Source organism: Hemibagrus wyckioides, linkage group LG11 (genome assembly GCF_019097595.1).
Source record: "Hemibagrus wyckioides isolate EC202008001 linkage group LG11, SWU_Hwy_1.0, whole genome shotgun sequence".
NCBI classification, from domain to species: domain Eukaryota; kingdom Metazoa; phylum Chordata; class Actinopteri; order Siluriformes; family Bagridae; genus Hemibagrus; species Hemibagrus wyckioides.
In genome coordinates, this window is record NC_080720.1 from 29,801,835 (window position 1) to 29,818,672 (window position 16,838).

Below are 16,838 nucleotides of genomic sequence, written 5' to 3' on the forward strand. Positions count from 1 at the left end.
GTCTAAATTAAAGCAGCTGTAAGCAATATTAGCAACTAGTGTACATTTTACTCATAGACTCATAGACTCATAGACTCATAGGGGCAGTGGTGGCTCAAGTGGTTAAGGCTCTGGGTCGTTGACCGGAGGGTCAGGGGTTCAAGCGCCAGCACCGCCAAGTTGCCACTGTTGGGCCCTTGAGCAAGGCCCTTAACCCTCTCTGCTCCAGGGGCGCCGTATCATGGCTGACCCTGCGCTCTGACCCCAACCTCCAAGGATGGGATATGCGAAGAAAGAATTTCACTGTGCTGGAATGTATATGTGACAAATAAAGGCTATTTCTATTCATTTCAGATGGCTGATTAATTGAAAGTCAGATGATGTTCCATGTTTTATATGTTGATGCTGGCTTAGATTTTCTAAAAGCTCTAAGTTAAAGCAGCTGTAAGCAATATTAGCAACTTGTGCATTTTACTCATAGAAGGCTGATCAATGCAAATCAGATATTGTGTCATGTTTTATTTGTAGATTCTGCCTCAGCGTTTCTAAAAAGGTCTAAATGAAAGCAGCTGTAAGCAATATTAGCATCTTGTGCACATTTTACTCATATTAACTCATTGAAAATCAGATGATGTTCCATGTTTTATATGTTGCTGCTGCCTTAGAGTATCTAAAAGCTCTAAATTAAAGCAGCGGTAAGCAATATTAGCAACTGTTGTACATTTCCAACATATGCAAATACATTGTCCATGTCTTTATGTATGTGAATGTTTACACTTGACAGTGTAAGTATTACTCATAGAAAGTGTCCACTGGCTGTTCTCATGTACTTTAGCACTTTGCCAGAGAATGGCAGTAGGGAGCTAAATTCGTACAATAACTGTCCCCTATATGTGCCTCAATTTCACTTCCTGTTCCAGAACAAACACAACTCTCCAGACTTCCTGTCATCATTTTCAATGTGTATATGCCACTTAAAGTGTTTATAATAAAAAGCCTAGGTTGGATATTGAATAGTGCATACTGTACCAAACACAGTAACCAAATATTCATAACAATCGCAGTCTCTTTGCATATTCTTTTGCCCTTGCCTAATTACTGTCTACATAAATCATACTGGTTCGTCTTTGTTAAGTTGTAAAAACAGGAAGTTGAGTGCTATTTTGCTGTGAATGTGTCTGCATGGTCCGCAGCAAATACGTAAGCCCTATGTAGAAGACTTTGAAGGGAGAATGCTCACCTACAAATGGTAGCCAAGTTCCCTCATCCATGCATTCTCTACATTGCTTATCTCACTGGGTCTCGGGGAACCTGTAGCCTATCCTAGGAGACCCGGGGCACAAGGCAGGGTACACATCCTGGACAGGACGACAGTCTATCGCAGTGTATCACAACCACACACACTCATTCACACACTGTGGACAGTTTAGAGATTTTAGAGCACTTTATGTAGTAGTTAGTTCTACCTTGTCTCTTGTAGTTCTGTGTTTTATGTAGCACCACAGTCCTGGAGGAACATTTCAGTGCGTACTGCACACTAATCCGTAGCTGTGTACGGTTGAAATGACAATGAAAGCCTCTTGACTTGACTCAGCTTGAATCAATTCGAGTCAGTTATAGTAGGACTCACTATACTTTATGCTACGGCCTTCTTCAGCATTAGTGTAAATGTAGCTACAGAAATATGATTTGTCATTTTTTAATGATTGGTGTTGGGAAATTGTGTGTAAGAAGATTTGCGCTGTTGTGTAAGAAGAATAAAACCCTTGAAAAAAATCGATCCTGAAGTAGAAGGACTACTTCAAACTAAGCAAAATTGCTTTTATAAAGATCCGTCTCTGCGTGATGTCTCTGAAAAGCCAATGGAAAGAGAATGGACTATGTGAAGCGTAAGGATTTTTTTTTTTTATTTATTTTTATCTGGACCTAACGTCTGGGTTTGTTTGCCTACCAGCGACAGTCAGTCGGGCTGCTGTGCTATTGATCTGCTCTGAACAGTGTCACACACTCAACACACACACACACTCACCTACACGTACAACCTGCTACAGAACAAACAATATATATTTTTAAAGAGTCTAGCGTTAATACAATATCTCATTCATACCTCGGATGTTCCTGTAAATGTAAACACACATTTAAAAAAAAACGTGCTTAGGGTTTGTATTTGGTCGTTAAATGCAAAACTTCCTTTTCAGTCCAGTAGATATAAATATCTTCCTGTCAGTGAGGATTATGCTTAGGCAAGGAATGTAGGAATTTTTGTGATTTGTTCTGTGATTGTTGAAGTCAAAAATTCTCGAATTTGCTGCAGCTTGCTGAGGCTTTTGTGCTTTGTATATATGTGTGTGTGTGTGTTTCAGGTTCAGGATTTTTCTCTTAAACTGCTACCAAAACTTTCTATGATAGCTGTACCCACATGTATCGAAGACATGACATCTGGAGATGCTGCATGCCAGGTATAAAAAAAAAAGAACTGTCCAGAGCTAGATATGTCCAAGCTGACATGTATTATGCTAAAAGAAATATGCTTGCATGCAAGAAAAATTTAGGAAAAACAGGAAAGGAAAAGCAGTGAAAAAAACAATGTATGACTTTATTAGGAAATGAATGCGCAAATATAAAAAATATCTTACAGAATGTGAATGGATAATAAATAAAATCTGCCTCACAGCAACCTACAACCTGAGAACAAGCTTGTTTTTGCTGTTTGTTTGTCTGCAATTTTAAATTGTTTTGAAAATTCATATATAAAAAATATAGTTAGAATTTGAAAGATATTTAGAGAATTTTATAACCTGTTATAATGGCCAAATGCTCATGCCAAAATATATCCAAAATATATACTTCAGCAAACATGATGGACATTCACAAGAAGGAAAAAAAAAAGGTTCCGTGTGATAACGAGACATTTTCTTGCAGAATATGTATGTGGTTTTGTTAACATGGTGAACAAAACCGAAACCATAGTGAAAGTTTCTTCTGTAGTTACCAGCCTTCCAGATTGAGCTGCCCTAAGCTATAAATACTATCTCCCCTCTAGCTCTCACACTGTAGAGCGTTTCTTTCTGTTCTTCATTACAATCTATGACACACACTCTGGATCTCATCTACACTGCAAAAAACAACAACAAAAAAACATCATAGCAAATGAAAATATCTTGAATGTATGCAAATATGTCTAATTTATCTCATTTCTGATTTAGATAAATATAAAATTATATCACTTTGGTTGTACTGTGCTTTAAATTTTATGATTCTGTTGCTGAATGTTTATCTTTAATGCTGAAATTTTATATTAAAAAAATATTTGCCAATAAAACAAGAGCATTAAAGGGTCGAAAAATAAACATTTAATCATTTTATACACTGACCAGGCATAACATTATGACCGCTTGCCTAATATTGTGTTGGTCCCCCTTTAGCTGCCAAAACAGCCCTGACCTATCCTGCACTGTGTATTCTGACACCTTTCTATCAGAACCAGCATTAACTTTGAGCAACAGTAGCTTGTCTGTTGGATCGGATCACACGGGCCAGCCTTCTCTCCCCACATTCATTAATGAGCCTTGGCTGCCCATGACCCTGTCTCCGGTTCACCACTGTTCCTTCCTTGGACCACTTTTGATAGATACTGACCACTGCAGACCGGGAACACCCCACAAGAGCTGCAGTTTTGGAGATGCTCTGATCCAGTCGTCTAGCCATCACAATTTTGCTCAAATCATTGTGTCGTATGTGTCATAATATTTTCTATAATATACAGTAACTTATGACAAAAAAAACCCCAGCCAATCTGACTGGGTTTTATGCAGCGGTTTCAATTTCTCTGTGAAGCAAATACACAACTGCCTACCTAGGCAACCTCCTCCCACATAGGTGATGATGATTTGCAGTACTGATTGGTTGATTGTCAGTGGTCTAGCCATCACAATTTGGCCCTTCCTCAAACTCGCTCAAATCCTTACGCTTGCCCATTTTTCCTGCTTCTAACACATCACCTTTGAGGACAAAATGTTGACTTGCTGCCTAATATATCCCACCCACTAACAGGTGCCATGATGAGGAGATAATCAGTCTTATTCACTTCAGCTGCCAGTGGTCATAATGTTATGCCTGATTAGTGTATTTAGATTATTGTAATCTTGTAATGGGAAATACCAGTAACTAGATAAATCTGACAATTTGCAGGATATTTTCACTTTTTTGCAGTGTTGTAATGAACAATAATGAACCCTAATGTTAAAATTAGACTTCATCATTGCAGCATAACTCTTCTAGAGCTCATACCTGTTTCTTCTCTGAACTTACATACCTACACACCACTCTAGTCTAGGACAAGCTGACAGCAGCTCCTGGCTGAGAATAGGATCAGTGTGTCCTGCATGTCAGGATGCGATGAGTTGTTTGATCCATGAGGAGAGTTTGGTGATGCGTGTGTAAACACCATAATAATCAGCTCGGCCACAGCCACGGCCCCAGCTCACTACACCGGCCAAAAACCAGCGACCGGATGTCTCCTGACAAACCAGCGGTCCTCCAGAGTCCCCCTGAGGAGAGAGATGGAGAATAAATATGAGCAACGCTGGATTGGTATGTCTGTATATTAAAATAAAGTGTATTATTTTCTCCACAACAATTATTAGCAATACTTGGAATACATGGATTTAAGGATAAACTAGAATGAGTGAAAGGTATAAGATGAGAGATAAAGAGAAGAGGTATCTTACTTGACATGCATCTTTTCCTCCACGCCGATAACCAGCACACAGCATTCTGGGAGTGACAATGTATCCATAGGAACGGACACAAGCCTCCTCGCTGACCAGATGCACATCAACCTTCTGCAGGATGTCGCTTATGCCACCTGGGGGAAAATATATTAATAAAAATCATTAATGAATAATAAAGATTGAATTAAAAAGTGATGAACAAATGAATCTCACATTGACATGATTATGAGATTTAAATGAATCTGGGATTTAAATGAATCTGAACTCCAATGAATCTCAGATTCAAAGAATAAAAGATTGAAATGAATCTCGGATTCAAATGACTCCCAGATAAAATGACTCCCAGATAAAATGAATCTCAGCTCAAATGAATTTCATTTCAAAAGACTCTCGGATCAAATGACGCTCAGATAAAATAAATCTCAAGTCAAATGACACTCAGATAAAATGAATCTCAGCTCAAATGAATCTCATTTCAATTGACTCGGTTCAAACGAATCTCATCTCAGATGAATCCCACATCAAGTGACGCTCAGATAAAATTAATCTCAACTCAATTGAATCTCAAATGAAATGACTCTCAGATAAAATGAGTCTCAGTTCAAATGAATCTCATTTCAAATGACTCGGTTCAAACGAATCTCATCTCAAATGAATCTCAGATCAAATGACGCTCAGATATAATGAATCTCATCTCAAATGAATCTCATTTCAAATGACTCAGTTCAAATGAATCTCAATTCAATTGAATCACAAATCAAATGACTCTCAGATAAAATGAATCTCAGATGACATAAATCTCAAATCTAGTGAATCTCACATTCAGATGACTCTCACATTCAAGCAAAACTCATCTTAAATGAATCTCAGATTCAAATGAATCTTGGTGTCCATTTTTTAATTTCATTTTTAATGTCAGCTTAGTGATTTCTTCTTCTAATTTCTCTTCATGTCAATGTATATATGCATGTCCTCACCTCCTTCTCGGAGCGCCCCCCAGCCTGTGACCCAGCAGAGCAGACCAGGCTCCAGCTGGTGTGTGGGTTCGGGCAGGCAGACAGGCAGTGCCAGTGTGCCTGCTGAGACGGGTCTCTCAAGCCTAAGCAGTGCCAGGTCGTAGTCGTGGAGCTCGTCATCGTAGTACTGGTGCAGGTGGATTTGAGTCACACGGAGAGCTTCTTCAGTCCGAGTGGAGGTACGCAGACGCAGTTTACCTACATACACCGTCCATATGGAAGGCGAGTACAGACTAAGAGAGCAATAGAATTAGACTCTTAAAATTGCCTCCTTTAATAGCCTTTAACAACTAAGTGTGTGTATTATACAGTGACCATTTATATACTTCCATACAAACTTAAATATTTTTAGCGATATATAGACAAAGCAAATTTTCAAAATGTTTTATATTTTTGATATTTTAGCATTAATGTTCACCACACAGCATGCTTTACTCACCGATCATCGTTAAAGCAGTGTGCTGCAGACACCACCCACTGGGAGGAGATTAACACTCCACCACAGATATGCTGCCCACTGATCTGCAGGCTGGCCTGCCATGGCCACTCCCCCTCTGTTGCATTGACTCCGCCCACCACTCGGGTACTGAACTGACGCAGACCGCAATCTGTAGGAACGTTTCAGCTTATCGTTACTGAGTCAAAGTGGTTTAGTCTGATGAGTACTCCTTAAAAAAGCAGGACGACGTGGAAGCTTAGACCTGGTAGTTTATTGGGTCCTATATAAATATTTGGAGCATTTGATTACTGTTCACAGACTATTGGATATACTATAGATGAGTCTCACCGCAATGTTTCTCATCAGAACCATCAGGACAGTCTGTGATAAAATCACAAGCAGGATTCTGCTTCTTCAAACAGGTGCCATCAGCACACATGTAAGTCTTATCAGTACAAGGAACTCCTACACATATGCACAAGCACATAGCAAGGTTTATTATTCATCTGCGAGGTTTCCTCTGTATGTATGAATAATTAGCATTTTAAATATTAATTTCACTTTATGTAGCCATAATGTGTGTTTAGTGCATCATACCCATTGTGCAGTTCTCTTCATCGCTTCCGTCAGTGCAGTCCTCATGCTGGTCACACAACTTGTAGTAGTCTACACACTGACTGTCCCTGAGACAGCGGTACTTAGCAATACACACTGTGACACACAAACGTTTACATCATATTACTTCATGATGATGAGCAACAATATTTTGGAATTTGAAAATGATTCAAGATGCCTTCTCTTTTTAATTCTTTCTGCAAAACTAGCTTTCAAAATGTTTGGCACCCCTACTGCTAACCACCCTGACCACCTTTGGTATTTAAGATTTTAGAGATTCTGAAAAAGTTTAATGTTTTGATATTGGTAAATGTTATTTCTGCCTATTCTGAGCCAAAACTGTGACCAAAAAATGATCAATTCTGCTTGTCTTTTTTTTTGGTTTTTCGATTATTTTTTGATTCTTTGCAAAAGAGAACTAGAGTATAGAGTATAGAGAACTCTTACCACAGTTTCTCTCATCCAGACCATTAGGACAGTCTGAGATCCCATCACACGCAGACACACACAGGCCATTGACACTGCACAGGAACTGATCAGGACAGGCTAAACACACATACACACACACACACCAACAATACCATCACACACAGATATGTCACAGATATATGTACAGCAATGCATTTTATCTGTCCAGATGTGTGTGTGTATGTGTGAGAGAGAGAGTGATTGCAAAAATAACTAACGATCTGATTGGTTGAAGATGCTGTAATGGATTTGGAGGCCAGGCCCTGTGAGTGACACCTCTGACGTCATGGAAACGGTGGTAGTGGAGGAACGGAGGTAGAGTCGCTCAGCGTACGGCTGCAGAGCCCTGGTACCACACATTCTGTACACACACCACCCAAGTCATTTAACCATTAGCAAATTTCAGTGTATTTCAGTCCATGAATCATCATCAGAACAAATTTAGGAAACAATAACTGTTAAAACATGTATTGGCAGACAGATAAGACAAGAAAGTGTGTTTATTTCGATAATTGGTTCATTCAATACTGGTAATTAATACAGCTGACAAAAGTTAATATCAGAAATGAACAGCATTAGAATTCAGACGGAGCAAGGATAAAAGATAAACTGAGATAAACAGAATTACAATGCAAGGGAAACAAGCAAAACGTGACACTAATTAATGATCATTGCAAAAGAGCAACTACGACAGGAAGCAATGACCATATAAGGAAAGGACAGCTAGTGCACAGATTTTGGTATATCAACAGGGACAGAATCAGGTAAATATCAGTGCTGAATCTATCCCAGTTGAAACACTGAACTCTACATGCTTTCCTTATATGGTCATTACTTCCTGTTCTAGTTGCTCCATAATCATAAACTAGTGTCACATATTGCTTGTCTCCATATAAGTAAAAGCATGATGATGCATCAAAAGTTAATTGCCCTGAGGGGCAATTAAAGGCACGTGAGCAGCATGAAGGGCATAATAATAATAATAAAAATAATAAAAATACAGTTTAATAATATATATATATATATATATATATATATATAAACAAGAACAGTACTAGTAATAAAAGGAAATTGAACCACAGTATTGATAAAGTACAGACAGAATAAACTGCAATAAACAGTGTTATACAGATGTGCCATGACCCAAATACTGTGAATGGTTCAGAAAGATGTAAACATGTGACTGGGATACAGTGCAGACAGGTTATTAAAGCAATAAAGTAATAAAGTAAAACTTTTTGGTTTTTTAACAAAGAATGTTTGAATCTGGGGGAATTCTTGTGTAACGTTTATAAATTCTTCTACAACATTGATGCAACCTTCGTAGTTGTAAGATGTTAAATACATTTGCATTTTATTTAACTGGGAACGTAACTTGGCCGTATTTATCTAATTTGGAAAGAAACTAGGGCTGATTTTAATGGAGGAAACAATGTAAGATGCTATCATTATTCATGACATGAATAACTGAACAAGCACATTCCCATCGACCAACCTACAACCTACAAAATGATATAAGCTCATGATGAATTTAATATACTGCAGAATGTGTATTTCATGCTTCTTTTTTTCCCAAGAATCTAGATAGATAGATAGATAGATAGATAGATAGATAGATAGATAGATAGATAGATAGATAGATAGATAGATAGATAGATAGATAGATAGATAGATAGATAGATAGATAGATAGATACTTTATTCATCCCAAAGGGAAATTTACAAACAAACTCGTTCCTGAAGTATTACAGCCTAAAACTCACCTGCGGTTCTGAATAAGCCACTGGCCTTGTGTACAGTTGTGGTTATAACTGGCTCTACTCAGCTCATAGCCCTCAAACTCCAGGGTCAGTCCATACTCTGATGAGGGGATCTACAGACACAACAATTTAAAAACATCCATTCACTCATTCATTCATCTATTCATCCAAGGTTCCTGATAGCTAGGCTAATCTCTTTGTGACTCACAGTGAACTGCCAGGTGCAGTTGGTATTAGGTGGATAGTAGCTGGGGTAGAATGGGGTTCGAAAGCTCCCCTGAACCCCTTCCTTTCTTTCCAAGTTGATGATGTAAGAGCAATCTACAAGAGAAAGACATCATCTCTACCACACAACGTCAACTCTTGTCCAGGGCCATTTCTGTCCGAAATCTCACATAGTTTAAAGATGGACAATGTTTGAACTATGAAATATTCTGTTTAAACGACATACTCTTTTTGGGCCAAGCCTGAGCGGAGAGAGAGAACGGGTCTTTATAGTTGTATTGGCCCTGTTTCCACACCACCGTCATCCAATCAGCAGAGGATAAAACCTGCACCAGCTGCTCATGCCTGCTACAGCCATACAGACTGAGAGAGGAAAATAGTGAGAAAATTGAAAAATCATGGGTGGTGGGGGGGTAGGGAAGAGGAATAGAATGAAGAAATGAGAGAAATATGAATCAGCAGTTTTTTAGGAAAGGGTTGGGAGTCAGATACTTAAAAGAGAAAAGTAATAGAAAAAAAAAATTAAACGAAATTATATCTGTAGTATTAACACAATGTTGGGTTAATTACAGATTAGTGGATTAATCAAAATGACTCACTAATTACTGCGTTATTTTATTTCAACAACATTCATTTAAATGTATTATTACCTTATTGAACCCATTAAAATGTCTACTTCACACACTGAACTTTTTTCTTTATTTTTTAATGATATTCTGATATCAACTGAGTTCTCTCTGAAAGTGCAACCCAGATTGAAATTAAGTAAAAACATTAAAAGACATTTTTAGGTGTGTATAGGCCCTGTGCTATTAGCTCAGATGCTAATTAACCACAGTTTGTGTATTAGCTAATTCTAAACTACTCCACCCTGTTATTCATGCCTGTGCTTGAGATGGATTTACGATTTTTTTTTTTTTGGAAAGGTTACGTGAATATTTTCATAGATTTCATGCTGAACAGCAGGACAATTGTGGAATTTCTTGTATATATCACACTGTTAGCTATAGCAATGGATTAAAGAGTAGAGATCATTATTGCTTAGATTGATATCACTTATCCTACACAGGGTCTATCCCAGGGGACTTGGGGCACAAGACAGGGGACAACCTGGACTGTGTGCCAAACCATCATTGGGCACAATTGCACACACACTACAGACAATCTAAAGCCTACAACACATGTCCTTTGACTGGGGGAGGAAACCGGAGCACCCAGAGAAAACCCCCAAAGCACAGGGGGAACATATAAACTCCATGCACACATGGTGGGAGTAGGAATTAAACCTTCGGATAATAATATAGTTCCTAAAACATTTATATATTTTTGTGGTGTTATGGTGTGATGTGAGACTCACGATGTGATGAGTGAGGAGTCAGCAGGGGCAATCGAGTCATAGACGGCCAGCCGGTCTCGACACTCAGGTAGCAGCCATTCCACCCTCAGCTCCAACTGGGAGCCTTCAGGGGCTTTCAGGTGCCATAGACACGACGAGCGCTGGGTGTTTGGACCCTTCAGAACAACAGGAATGCTGTCAGACACCGACTGATACCGGTAGCAATCTGAGACACAGAGGAGACAGACTCTATCATGTTCAAGTTTATGCATATCATGCCAATATAGCTTGCTGAATTGAACAGAAGAAGAATGAATCATTGAATCAAATCACTCCAATTAAGTTGAACTGAATTGAAACAGAGAGTAATTATTAGATGCAAAGAAGAGTAGAGACATGTGGAAATGGAAACTCGAGAGGATAGAGATGGATGAAAAAATGCTCATGGAAACCAGCACCATAGCAGCATTACAGGCAGGTACACATAAATCCCCAGGCAGGCTTAAGTGAGAATATACACACACACACACACACACAGTAAATGTTCAGGCACTGCTCTTTGTTCATATTAGATCAGACATGCGTAAAACAGAAAGGCAGAAAACTAAATTGAAAATGTCATACCAAATGAGGCTTGCAAAAAATCTATAACTTTGGGCTGGGTTTCTGTGAAAGCAAAACAAATGAAAATCAACAAAACACAACATAAAAAAATCAGGCTTTGACATATGAGTGGCACTAAAAAAGCAGCACTGCAGTAGAGTTTGTGGTGGAGTTTTTACGCAAGCTTTTTACACTATTACCTGATAAGGATAATGAGGACACAAGAAGGAGGTATCCCTCCAAGTTAACAGTATCTTTAACACCCGTCTCGCGAAAGCTCTGCAGGGTTCCCAGTAAACTCTCATTGACCTTCTGCATGGTGACCTTCCCGACATGACTCTCAGGAATGGAGAGAATGAACCAGAAGTGCGCCACTACACTGCCCTCACTGTGGAAACAGCATTTTACCAATGGCAAGGACGTATTTGTCAACGATAATTTGTAGAACGTAAGAAGCCATTCTTACCTAAAACCAAACACGGTTGTGGATTTGAAATAGTGAGACAAATTAGAGGACTTCACAAGCTTCTCAAGCTGCAAGAATTAATGAGACAGAACACCATAATATTTATAATTAATCCTGTAGCTGTACTATATTGGACCATTGAGTAGAAATGAGTGAATCGCAGGCATATCACATATTTTTGGTGGACGTTCTACATGAAATCTGACATGGGGAAGTTTTCCATGAGGAGATGTTTATTTAACAGTCTCCAGTGTCTAGAGGAACTCACTTGTTCTGTGGAGGTTTTGCAACATTGAACTGTAAATGGATAAGACGTGTGTTCATAATTCGTAAGAAATTTCCAAATTGCTGTTGTAGAACGAAACACTTGATTATTGTTATTGGAAAAATCATGAACAACAGGCCACATCACACCACCCCATATTGGATTTTTTTTATATGGCAGCATGACCTGTAATGTTTTATTTCTTACTTCATTATGAGTGTCAGTGGAATATCAATTTCAAACCGTAGACTCTCCACCAATGGGATACAAAGCGTCACATATCTTTTGCACACTTGGATGTTGCAACGTATAGGCGAATAAATGAAATGAATGCAACTTTGATTAGAAACACCTAAATATACTTGCAGACCAATTGATCAAAGACAAAGAGGATCAGAAACTGCCTAATCAGGTCAAGGACTAAACTGAAACAGTTGTTTTTTTGCTACAGAAGTAATGTTCAGTGGTCACCAACCCTGTTCCTGGAGATCTATCTTCTTCCTAGTATACAGGATCCGCTTGATCAATTCTAATGAAAAAGGGCCAGAACTGAAACCTGCAGTAATGTAAATTTCCAGGAACAGGTTTGATTCTGCTGTGAAAGTGGAAATAGATTCTGACCATGGCTTCCATAATGCGAGCTTCCTCCCGGAACACTCGACTGGTGTGTGAAGAAAGAGCGGTGGAGAAGTTCCTGTTTAAGATAGAAATCTGTCCTATATACTGCTGCTCCACTCGTACCTCTAAGACCCACACTCTGTACTCTAAACAGAGAGAAAAGGAGAGAAGAGGAGTGAACTTTTATAAAGCAAAAATTAATGAATTTATTTAAACTCACTGTTAAAATATGTTAGTGTATAAAACCTGCTGGATTCCATTTATTAGTCCATTGATCTAGTGAATTAATGTAGTGCTTTTTTTTTATATATATATATCTATACCTAGAAAATACCAGGCCAGCGCTGAACCTCCAGCCAGGATCAGAAGAATGAAGATGACGATCAGGGCAATAGCTCGCTGTGAGACCATCTTATACGTGAATGTTGACATGAGGATGTTATCAGAGCCTGCCTGTAAATAGGGGAATAACATATTACATACAACAATATGAACTATAATATAAATACTAACTATAATATAAACCAAAAGGAAGGATCATGAGCCTTTTGTGCAGCTTTTAAGTTAACATATCTGAAACATTTGGACATTTTCATCCATCCACTGTAAGTTCTTCTTCTTCTTCTTTCGGCTTTTCCCTTCAGGGGTCTCCACAGTGAATCATCTCTCTCCACCTATCCCTATCTTCTGCATCCTCAACACTTGTACCCACTAGCTTCATATCCTCATTTATTACATCCATATACCTCCTCTTTGGCCTTCCTCTTTGCCTCCTGCCTGGCAGCTCCATGTCCAACATTCTCCTACTAATATACTCACTCTTCCTCCTCTGAACATGTCCAAACCATCTTAATCTGACCTCCCTAACTTTGTCCCCCAAACGTCCAACATAAGCTGTCCCTCTGATGTACTCTTTCCTAATCCTGTCCAACCGTGTCACTCCCAAAGAGAATCTCAACATCTTCGGCTCTGCTACCTCCAGCTCTGACTCTTGTCTCTTCCTCAGAGACACTGTCTCTAAACCATACAGCATGGCCGGTCTCACCACTGTCTTATATGGAAATGAAGGGGGTTTCTTGGATGTTGCACCCGTGCACCTAAAATCCAATAGGATATGATTCAATAAAAATCTATAATTCATAACCTTCCCCTTGATTCTCGCCGATATTTTTCTACCACACAGAACTCCCGACACCTTTCTCCACCCATTCCAACCTGCCTGCACTTGCTTCTTTACCTCTTTCCCACACACTCCATTACTCTGGACTGTCGACCCCAAGTACTTAAACCTTCTTCACCTCTTCACCCTGTATTATTACCTTGTACATTAACATGTTACAATACTGAAATATATTTTAGTCAGAAATTATCTATCTATCTATCTATCTATCTATCTATCTATCTATCTATCTATCTATCTATCTATCTATCTATCTATCTATCTATCTATCTATCTATCTATCTATCTATCTATCTCCTAAAACAAATACACACAACCTTGAGAACTTTTGAAGAGATTTGAAGAGAACTGAGTAGAACCAATCAGAAGGCAACCTTCAGCTTTATGGAAATTTGCCACCCATACACCTGTTACAGTACTGAAATATTTTAGTCATTGTATGCGTTAACAATAATAGGATTTATATGCACAGGTTTGCAGCCAATCAGTATTTTCAGTATTTAACCATCAGCATTCTGAAGCATCAGGAGCTCTGTGGGCAGTGTGTGTCTGCTTTTAAGTACATAAACTTTGGAGTTGCAACATGAATAATAAGAGGATTGCTCTTGTGAAACGCAACCAGAAGTTGCAGATTATGAAACATTATAAAATGACAGTTTTGTTTAGTTTCATAGTGTTTACAGATGACTTTTGACAGGAAAAGAGTTTCTTTACCAAAACCTTTTAAACTCTAATTCGACACGCTCAATCTGAGTAATCAAACTCTTCAAGATAAAGTGGATGAGATGTAATGATGAATTTGATGTTTGAGAATGCTGTGTGTGTCAAAGCCTGTTCCTAAAAAATACTTCACAGATTTAATATGCATTGTAAATGATTATTATCAGGAATATTAGATTAGAGTAAGGTCTATAACCACACTTATGGAGAAAACACTGTTTTTGCCACCATTTTATTAGTATCAGTTTCAACTCTTCACTCAATTTTGACATTTTCAGCAAAATGATTTGTGTCTGGTTGCGTAATGTGACTAACATGATTCATCACATGGAAACACATGGATCATCGCAACCACAGGACACAATTTCTTGAGAATTTTTATTATTGTGGTTTCATTATATGACATACATTATCAAGTCTTAAAAAAGAATTACAATTACTTATCTCTCAGGTGTCTGTGCTAAACATTGACTTTAAATACATTTTAAACCCCCAGTCTACATATATTTAAGCGCTTACTTGCATGACAGGACTTGCCACATTTCCATTTCCATACTCCACGCAGTACACCGCGTTCTCTTTATTCTTGTGCTCCATAACACTACAGGACTGATGTGTCTACTTGATGCATTTCTAAAAAAAACCACACACAACAATAGTCACTCAATCCTGAGTGTTGCTGTGAAATAAAAAACAAGATATCACTCAAGATAATTCCCCATGCTACAGTTCCACCTGCGTCCAGACATGTGAGCAGGCCTAATGACCTCCGTGCACCAGAAAAGCAGCCCCTGTTTCCCTTTTATTTACAAATCCAAAGTTTGCCATGAATCAATATCCTCTTGTTGCTCTTAAACCATGTCCTGGCTGCTGATTTGTCCCTGTTACTGTTTTGCATTTAATTTAAATACCGGACAAAAACACTAAGAGCAGAGCTAACTGATGGTGTTATTGCAGAGAGAGAAATATGACATGGTACACGGACATGGTAGCTAGGAAACAGGTAGCCTTGGTAGACTATAGGGAACTTCATTTATTCCCTAGGCGTGTCTAAGCAGTCATAGTCATATGGCGTGTTTCTTAGTTGTAAACAGGGTATAAGTATGTTATATATGACTAAACACCAAATGAGAAATCACCTGTTCTTCTTAACAAATGACCCAATTATTTAACATTTAGCTGGCACAAATACACAAATTACTGTCATCCTTGAATGAAATCCATTTGTTTGCTGATTTTAAATTTGTTGTTTTCTTTTTCTTCTTTCAATTGTTAAACTGATATAGTTGATAAAATATAATTTAGAAATCAGTTAATACATTCTGATTTAATTTAGAAAATGAGCCACATGTTTTGGCAGAACACCAGCTTCCCGTTTGCTTGGTTAGTTGTTATCGTGTTTTTTTTTTCTTTCTTTTTTAACTCTCTCTTTCATATTGAGGATCATGATTGCTTTTAACAAGAATGTGTTATCAGTATTCTTCATGTTTCAGATAGATAGATAGATAGATAGATAGATAGATAGATAGATAGATAGATAGATAGATAGATAGATAGATTTTTTTTTATTTTATTTACTTATTATATTATTAATCACATCAATAAGATATACTGTATGTTGGTTTACTTTATTAGGGTAAATTCATAGTTTGTTATATGTTCCATGTCTTTTTGGTTTATACAAAATAAATTTGATTTTTGGGCACTTCAGTGGTCATTTTCATGCCTTGCAGCTGTGTGTTGGTGTGTGTGTGTGTGTGTGTGTGTGTGTGATTTACATATGACCTGTAGATAATTCATATTTATTCAAATATAACTGAACTATGGCTTACACATTTTGCTCATTTGTTCTCTAACCAGTACACGGTATATACACATTTATAAGCGTGTCTCTGGCACCATCTGTGGATGCACTTGAAATAAACTAAGCCTGCTTTTCTGTGAGAAAATTCTCCTACAGGTGTCTCTGGTGCTAACCATGTACTCTGTGGTTTAACACTACTTCAAAGCTTCACTCATATATATAGCATTCAAGATTATGTATAGATATGGAAATGTTCCATTATGTTTAAAATTGATCACAGGATGTAAAGTATGGACTAGTGAAAAATAAACCTTTAGTACATGATATATAGGGTTCGCTATACACTATAGGAGGCAATGTGTGGGAAAGAATTGTTTGGTAGACCACACGGTCATGTGACTCCTAGGCTGTTCTAAGGTTCGAATGTTGATTTCTTTGAATTAGGGCAACCACAAACTTTCATTATTGTTCTGTTGAAAATGAATGTGTTGCATTGTGAGAAACTCTGTTGGCAGTAAATGTCCATGTCATACTGAAGACAAATGTCCAAACTGCTCTGGAAAATGGGAATGGAATAGCTTTATAAAGCATGCCAATTTGAAAAGGCATTAT

General features: G+C 38.0%; 1 protein-coding gene across 1 annotated transcript; it reads right to left on the reverse strand.

The window, feature by feature from the left end:
* Positions 1–2,558: 2,558 nt before the first annotated feature.
* LOC131361134 (transmembrane protease serine 6) lies at positions 2,559–15,353 on the reverse strand. Its single transcript, XM_058402058.1, has 18 exons — positions 14,942–15,353; positions 12,846–12,975; positions 12,526–12,668; positions 11,640–11,707; positions 11,374–11,561; positions 11,195–11,236; positions 10,592–10,796; positions 9,461–9,597; positions 9,218–9,330; positions 9,013–9,122; positions 7,469–7,611; positions 7,230–7,328; positions 6,765–6,878; positions 6,516–6,632; positions 6,168–6,336; positions 5,690–5,961; positions 4,710–4,846; positions 2,559–4,529 (listed from the first exon to the last, which is right to left on the reverse strand). The coding sequence occupies exons 1-18, from the start codon at positions 15,017–15,019 to the stop codon at positions 4,368–4,370; spliced, it is 2,427 nt and encodes an 808-aa protein (XP_058258041.1). The 5' UTR covers positions 15,020–15,353; the 3' UTR covers positions 2,559–4,367.
* Positions 15,354–16,838: the final 1,485 nt, after the last annotated feature.

Excerpts from the sequence above, each read along its gene's own strand:
- LOC131361134 (XM_058402058.1), bottom strand. The coding sequence starts at position 15,019 with ATGGAGCACAAGAATAAAGAGAACGCGGTGTACTGCGTGGAGTATGGA. Across the intron at positions 6,633-6,764 it reads TGAAGAGAACTGCACAATGG|GAGTTCCTTGTACTGATAAG; the intron begins GTATGATGCACT and ends GCATATGTGTAG. Across the intron at positions 4,847-5,689 it reads GGGGGCGCTCCGAGAAGGAG|GTGGCATAAGCGACATCCTG; the intron begins GTGAGGACATGC and ends ATTTTCCCCCAG.